At 39.1% G+C, this 7,917-nt stretch overlaps 1 protein-coding gene across 2 annotated transcripts in view; it reads left to right on the top strand.

The window, feature by feature from the left end:
• The first annotated feature begins 621 nt into the window (after positions 1-621).
• Akap4 (A-kinase anchoring protein 4) overlaps positions 622-7,917 on the top strand; it is a 10,528-nt gene continuing 3,232 nt past the window's right edge. The window contains exons 1-4 of one of the 2 annotated variants that reach the window (XM_008842605.2): positions 622-760; positions 3,891-3,986; positions 5,014-5,064; positions 5,763-5,864. In XM_008842605.2, the coding sequence (XP_008840827.1) occupies positions 3,891-3,986; positions 5,014-5,064; positions 5,763-5,864 (249 nt within the window). In that variant the 5' untranslated portion in view covers positions 622-760. Of the gene's footprint in view, positions 761-1,331; positions 1,478-3,890; positions 3,987-5,013; positions 5,065-5,762; positions 5,865-7,917 lie in introns of those variants that run through there. The other variant, XM_008842606.1, reaches the window with a different exon arrangement.

Here is a 7,917-nt window from a genome sequence, read left to right as displayed (position 1 = left end):
AAAGTAACTCCAATAAACTCATTGCTTTACCAAAGAAAGACTTGGGTGAAATCATTTCTTTGATAGGTGCCCTATCTGGGGTGAATAGATGCTTGTTCACTTCTTTCCAGGAAAAGTCATGCAACAAGAAGAAAATGAAGATAGAACCAGAATATGAACCTCTATAGTCTAGAGGAAAACCTCAAGTGATTTTGAGTTCACATGCATTTATTCACATTCATGAAGTGGAAGTAGAGATATGTAGAGAAAGGACGAAGTCAAAGAAGTTATGACACAGAGGAGAATCCTTTGGTGTGTGGCAATATTTCCAAACTGTGGATTAAACAGGAAGCATTTCAATGTGTAATGGATAATTCTCTAAAAACATTATAGCCGATGATAAGCAGTGGTCAAAATGGAAAACTAAGTGGAGCTTGTCTTTTTCATGGCTTGAGGAGTTTGATCCCATTGGGACAGGATCGGTCTTTCGTCTATTTAAATCTAATGGTGAAAGTCATAGCTTACCAAACCACTTAGCTCACCTAGCATCCTAAGAATAAAGCCCACCATTTTGTGCTGTCACCATTCTCTATTGAAACAGTGATGTCATAAAGTTGAAGTTCTAGTACCATCTGGCAATTAAGTCTTTAGGAGAGTATGGAGAGTTGAGGAAAGATATAACATCTTACATCAGACTGGAAGAGTCATCACAACTTCCAAAGTGATCAGAAAAAAAGCATCCAAACGTCCCAAATGATTGCCTTACTATGGTACTGCAAAGGTAGGGCCATAGTCTGACTTCTTTTTTACTAAATTGGGAGTGGTATTAATAATGCCACAAAACTGCTAAGGTGGCCTTTAATTTTTCATTCTTCATTTTATTAGGGATACCTAAGAAAGCCTTTGATCAAAGTTTCTGTTTCAACAGAATTCTAAAGATCTGTTGTTAAATAACTCCAATGCTCTAGAAGGAAATTCAGAGAAAAGCTAAACTGTGAAAACTAGTTTAATTCACAAGACTGGTGGTGATTCTATATGTGAAAACTGAAATCCTCCTCCAAACCAGTAATGTATGTGTGATTAGATTAGTCTGAAAGTCTAGCAAGAAAAGATATGGTTGATATTGATGGGTTGTGAATTGTGTAAAATGTTTTGAAATATAGGTACCCTCCTAGACATAATGGAAATTTGTCCTATAGCAGGCAACCTGGTGTGCTTTGGATGTGAAAAAGTTATTGAGTTTGCCAGTGTGCCATGCCTTTGCTCAGCTTGCTACAGCACTTGGCATTGTGACCCAACAAACCTCCTTGTCATACCCAGAGGGTCAAAGCCAGCAGGGAACAGCTTGGCCCATCAGCCTGGTCCAACAGCTGACTGGGGTGGCAGCCAGCTGCAAGTGCCTAAGAACTTGGCACTGCCCACTTTCATCTAAAGGGGCACATCTCCCTTCTGGGTGGCACATATTCAGTTAAAGGTCCAAAAGAACTTCATTATCAAGGTAATGAGTTTATATATTTTACTTTTTACAGTTTTTTTAAGATCCACATCTCACAAAGGATCTCTTTGCCAGCCTCTTTTTTAAGGTTCATGTTCATTAGCTCTTTAAAAAAAAAACAACCCTCATCTGAAAAGTTTGTAAGGGACCTTTTTCTATAGCTATTTCAAGGTTTTGTAGAGTTTTTAAAGGAAAAACAACCCCCAAAGAGCTTAGGAAGTGGCCAAGATGATAAGAATCATGTAAAAAGCAGTCATTAGATGATAGCTATTATAAAATTGTTTGAGGCAAAGAGAAAACAGAGGGAGGGAAAGAGGGAGGACAGAAAGGGGGAAAATAGGAAAGGGAAGAGAGACGTAGGGAGGGAAAGAGAGATGAGGAGAAAGAGCAAAAATAGAGGGAGAGAGAAGAGGTAGGAAGGGAGGGAGGATGAATGAAGAGAAAGGGAGGCAGAAGGAGGACAGATGGAAGAAGGCAGAAGAGAGGGAAGAGGGGGTGGGAAGGAGGAGGGAAAGAGCAGAGGGGAAGGAGGGAGAATGCTGGAGGGAGAATGCACGATGTTGAAGGGAGGAGGGAAGAGAAACGGAGAATGTTGGAGGGAGAAGAGAGGAAGAATGTTGGAGGGAAGAGGGAGAGAGACAGGGAAGGAGGACGGATGAGGAAGGGAGAGGAGGGAAGAGAGAGAAAGGGGATGGAGGGGAATGAGGGAGAGGAGGGGAGGGGGAAGGACAAAGGGGAGGGGGGAGGGAGGAGGAAGGGGGAGAAGGGAAGACTTGTGGGGTAGGGAGGAGGGAGGGAGAGAGGAGGGAGGGAGGGAAAAAGGTAAGAAAAGAGCTGGAGGATAAAGGGAGGGAGGGAGGAAAGGATGAGGAGGGAAGGAGGAGGAAGGGAGGAAATGAGAAGAAAGGGAATGAGGAAGAGAGGAAGAGAGAGGAGGGGGAGGGAGCATAGATGAGGGAGAGAGGAGAAGAGAGGGAGGAGAAGCAGGAATAGGAGGGTGGAGGAGGAAGGAGGAGGGTAGAGAGGGGAAGAGAAGAGAGGATGGAGGTTGGAGGAAGGAAGAGGGACTAGGGAGGACAGGAGGGAAGAAATGAGGAAGGGAGGATAAAAGGGGGGAGGAGGAAGAGAGGAAGGAGAGGGGAAAAAGATAAAAGAGGGGAAGAGAGGGAAGAAAGAAGGAGAAGATGGAAAGGGGAGAAGAAAACAATGTGAGCTGCTTTGAAGATTTAGAGGAAATGGAAGAAGTCTAATTTTTAAGGGAAGCTGAAGGAAAAAGATGTGTGTGTCTCTGTGTGTGTGTGTGTGTGTGTGTGTGTGTGTGTCTGTGTGTGGAAAAGAGAATAAAACAGCCCCCTGATACTTAGAAAAAATAATTTTTCTTATTAAATTTTAAAGAGAAAAGTCCTCAGTAAGACACACACACACACACACACACACACACACACACACACACGTACGCACACAGAGCAAAATTTCATCACTGGCTTCTTCTGTTTTCTTTGTACTTTTAGCCCCAGACTGGGTTGGAAGAGTGGCAAATAAGGGTTGCAGGAAGTTAGCAGAAACTTATTTCTAATAAAATTCAATTTGATTCTTTCAGATCACAGTCTGCTTTTTCTCAGATACTTATCTTTTGTTTCTACATTTTAAGGCTATTATACTGAGTTTTCATAGAATTCTCTATGAGATTTAGTTATTTAGTTGGGTAGAAGTAAATCATTAAATATAATCTCTAGTCTCCGGAACCCTCTTATATTTGCTTCCTAGTCTACTTTTCCTGACTGGTGTACTCTCAAGTCAATGTGACTACCACGGCTCCAAAATGGTAAGGCAAAATGAAAAGAGACCACAAATTCCAATAAAAGTCAATGATCTTGTGCCTCAACCTCAAACATTTTGGTGTTTCATTCACCACTTCTCACACCCTTCTCTGCAGTTCTAAGTCTTTAGACTAGCCATTATACAAGAATTTCACATTATTTGTTTCCCATTGCAGATGTCTGATGATATCAATTTGTTACACAGCTGCAGAGGTATGTGCAACATAGATCTCTGCAACCCAAAAGGACAACAAGATCAGGACCGAAAAGTGGTAAGATACAAATTAACCTCAACCAAAGAGTAGAAATATTTAACATATACGTATAGATATACTTGGGCCCAAGATAAACTCATGAAAACTGATACTTGACTTCTCCAAGCAACCAAGCTTAATAAGATTTTTCAGGGGCCAGTAAACATATACATTATACAGGGGTGAATTGGAGGAGGGGCAGAATGAGGAGTGATTTACCTGGAGGTTTACCTCCATGAAACATAGGTGGGTATCAGAGGTTCCTTGAGAGTTTTATTCAAATTGACCCCATTTCTACTAACCATCATACAAGAATTTCACATTCTTTGTTTCCCACTGCAGATGTCTGATGATATCAATTGGTTACACAGCTGCAGAGGTATGTGCAAGGTAGATCTCTACAGCCCAAAAGGACAACAAGATCAGGACCGAAAAGTGGTAAGATACAAATTAACCTCAACCAAAGAGTAGAAATATTTAACATATACATATAGATATACTTGGGCCCAAGATAAACTCAAGAAAACTGATACTTGACTTCTCCAAGCAACCAAGCTTAATAAGATTTTTCAGGGGCCAGTAAACATATACATTATACAGGGGTGAATTGGAGGAGGGGCAGAATGAGGAGTGATGTAAGAGAGCTGGTGAGCAAAAGCAAGGGATGAGCCTCAGGGGAGGGAGGAGCAGGAAGAGAGGGAGGAGGATCCCTGAGAGGAAGGAGAAGCTTTAAAGGAGGAAGGAGTGGTGGTTGCCTAGTAGCCAGTCTCTACTACTTAATATTCCTTAAGTCATGTTTATCTACCAGTTAGTTGCTCTGGCACTACTAAGGAGGGCAAAATACTTTATTTCCCAAATTTTAACTGATTTGCATAGTGCTTCACATTTTTTATTATGTCCAAGTGCCATCCATTGATATGTAAAATTGTAACATTTAGAATACTGATTTATATTTTAAAATGACCATTACCCTAAGCAATATTTTCCACAGCATTACAGGTATCAGATTCTAGGACAATGTACCTATAATGCACAAAAGTGCTCACCAATGTACTACTAAAATAGTGAATATATTCAACAGTAAAATACACCAGATTGAGAAACACTGATATAGTATAAAGTGCCCTAAATTAGAAGCTACAGAAATCAAATTCTTATGTATTCTTATAGAATCAGTCTTTGCATTTGTGCCACTTGGGGCAGGCACATCTCTTTTCTTCTCAGTTTTGTTTTATTTTGTTTGTTAATATTTGTAGGTGTTTTCTTTTGAATCATTCTAGTACAGAAATAGTCATAATATTAATGTTTATTCAGTAATGTGTGCCACATTCTGCTTAAAGCTTTACACACACTATCAGTTAATCCTCATAGGTATCCCACGACATAAATGCTATTATCAACTCCAACAAAAATTATAGCCTTTTCTCTAGACTTTATCTAAATTCACCCCCCTAATTTGATGCAGATATGCTTTGTGGATGTGTCCACCCTGAATGTGGAAGATAAAGATTCCAAGGTGGGTATTTTGTGCTCCCCGTTGAAGAGGGTGGGAAACTGGTGAGAAGGCTTGCCTATGAAGTATGAGCAAAGGGCAAAGTTATGGTGGAGGGCAGAAAGGTGGAGGAGACTCAGCTGGAAGAACATCATTCTCATGAGCCTAGGGTCTCTGGTTCTGAATTTATTGTCACTTTTAATGCCAAATTTTATTTTACAAGTCTTTTTTTGGGGGGGTTCTTTTTGAGACACGATCTCCCTGTAGCCCCAGCCATCCTGGAACTCACTATGTAGGCCAGGCTGGCCTTGCACTCACAGAGATCTGCCTGCCTCTGCCTCCCTAGTGCTGGGATTAAAGGTGTGTGCCACCATGCCTGCCCCCAAAAAATCACTGGTTGGGCTAAATGAAAGCATAGAAGACAACATGAGAGAAAAGGTTTTGAAAACTGCAATCTGTCTGGAAGAGTGGTAACTGACAGAATATGGCTTTTGAGACTGATGGCACTGAGTCATCAGAGGAAGAATTGATAATCTGTGGAAATGCTTTGTCTCATTCTTTAAAAGCTTGCTAGCCTTAAAAACCTACATCTCCTGCATAAAGAAAAAGGCATAAGAGACATGACATTCATGATATGAAGTGGTAGCCTAGGGGGTGGGGCAGCTTGGAGACATCTTGAAAAGCAACTGTTCATAAAAAAATTTCACCTTTTAATTCCATAGGGTGCTTCTGGTTCCAGAACAGAAGGTGAATTAAATCTGGAGAATCTGGAAGAAAGAGAGATTATCGTGATCAAGGACACTGAAAACCAAGAACATTTTAAGGTAGACCTAGCCCCTGAGGTTCTACCTCTCTTAATTTCTAGGACCCAATATTAAGTCTGAGGACTCTGGTTCAGAGAAGGCAAGGAAACTGTTGTCCAATAAGAACATCAAACTGAAACACATGACATTTAGAAAACACAGGACTAAGTTCAGGGCTATAGCAAGTTCAACATACAGTTATTTAAAAGTATGTATTCCAAATGGAATCTTGCTTCTCTATCCTAACAAAGATGTGAGCTTTGCAATGTTCTTTGATGGCTTGCCGTGTTCTTGTGTGTCTAATATTGCTTAGCGTCCAATAAGAGAGAAGACTATGGAACAGAGAGAATCTGTAACAACCAAGAATTTGAGTACTTAAGAGATTACATAGACTGTTGAAAAGGCTCAAGTTAGGATGCTGCTATCACATGCCAAATCCATTTATTTTGGTGAATCTCAAATTATATCTATTAATCTTGTGGTTTAGGGAGGGTAGTTAAACACCTAAGTCACTCCCACATACCTACAAGCCTGGAGAGGATGGACTGGAAAGGAGATTTTGCTTCAGTGCAAAAGAGTCAAATGTGTTCTGTTCTGTCTCTAGGCTCAAATGTTGTAAGTAAAATATGATTTCTAATCCAAGACACATTTGGAATGGGGCCAGTGACCCTGAGAGAAGAAAAACAAGTTACAGAACATTCTTCAAAGAATTTGTGGTTTATTTGGAGGTGGCCAACTCCATTATGGAGTCTTAGAAAAGTACAACTTATACCTAGTGTTTCTTTATAAAGGAGACGCCTGTTATTGCTTACACACCTGCAGATCACCTTGACCATAACTTAAGCCCATTTTCAAAGAGTTTGACCCTACTATGACTTATTTCCAATAATTCAGTAAAATGAGAAGAGGTAAAACAACAGGAGCAGAGATAGCAGCAGTCCCTAAGTGCTGTATTGAAGGTGTACATAGACTTCTACATCTATACAGACATGAGCATACATGAGCATATACAGTCACAAAGGATAGATTTAAATACAATGTAGATATATACAACATTGAATTTAAATCTATCAACTTCCATACATCAGGAATACAGACAAACACATAATTGGCTACATATCACATCTATGAACGCATACAAGCATTGATATAACAAATCTAAATACACTGACCTTTGCATAAGACTTTCATACATATATAAAGACCAAAAGTCAAATGTAGTGATGAACCCACATATAACACACATAAACACCCACATTTACATTCATGCATACAATATATAAATGCACACTAACATGCACAGGTCTTGATCAAAATACAGTGACTCTATAAATCCAGGTATTGGCCTCCACACTTAGAAATTCATATGGAAAGACCTATTTGACCATACATAGCCATGCCTGATATACATACATACAAGCATAAAGTGACACATATTCCACTAACACACTTGTTTGTATACTTTGATGCACACATTGGCACAAATGCAATGCATGTTATTCACAAACATACTCAAATGTTAGGGTATATGCAACACTTATATACACATTATCAAATACTTATATAACTTATGAATGTAGAATAAACTAATAACCAACTTATTGGCATGTAGTCATAATTTCAAACCACATTCATTAATATACTTATATGTTATATGTTATTAATGAAAGTATATATTAAAATGTGAATATATGCTTCAGCATGTAAATACATTTATAGCTGCATATTGAATAGTAGTAAATACATTATTCAAACTGACAATGACTTATGTACATATTCAGACATACTAACATACAAGTATACTTTTGTATTCACTAGCATGTATAAAATGTATACAAGTGCTGACTTACACAGTAGACATGCACATTTTTACATATGGTTACACATAGCCATACAGATGTACACATACACACAATGGCAACTTCCACATCAGTAATACAGATTGGCCCATTCTCACATCTATTCGGATACTCACATATATGAATTGTTATATTGACATATATATGCATACAATACACTGACACATTTTTGACATGTTGAGAAAAACACAAAATCACATGAAACTGTCAAAAAT

This window comes from Nannospalax galili, unplaced genomic scaffold (genome assembly GCF_000622305.1).
Source record: "Nannospalax galili isolate Female #2095 unplaced genomic scaffold, S.galili_v1.0 scaffold741, whole genome shotgun sequence".
Classification (NCBI taxonomy): domain Eukaryota; kingdom Metazoa; phylum Chordata; class Mammalia; order Rodentia; family Spalacidae; genus Nannospalax; species Nannospalax galili.
The sequence above is the reverse complement of the archived record's forward strand: the minus strand, read 5'-3'. Positions and strand labels throughout refer to the sequence as shown.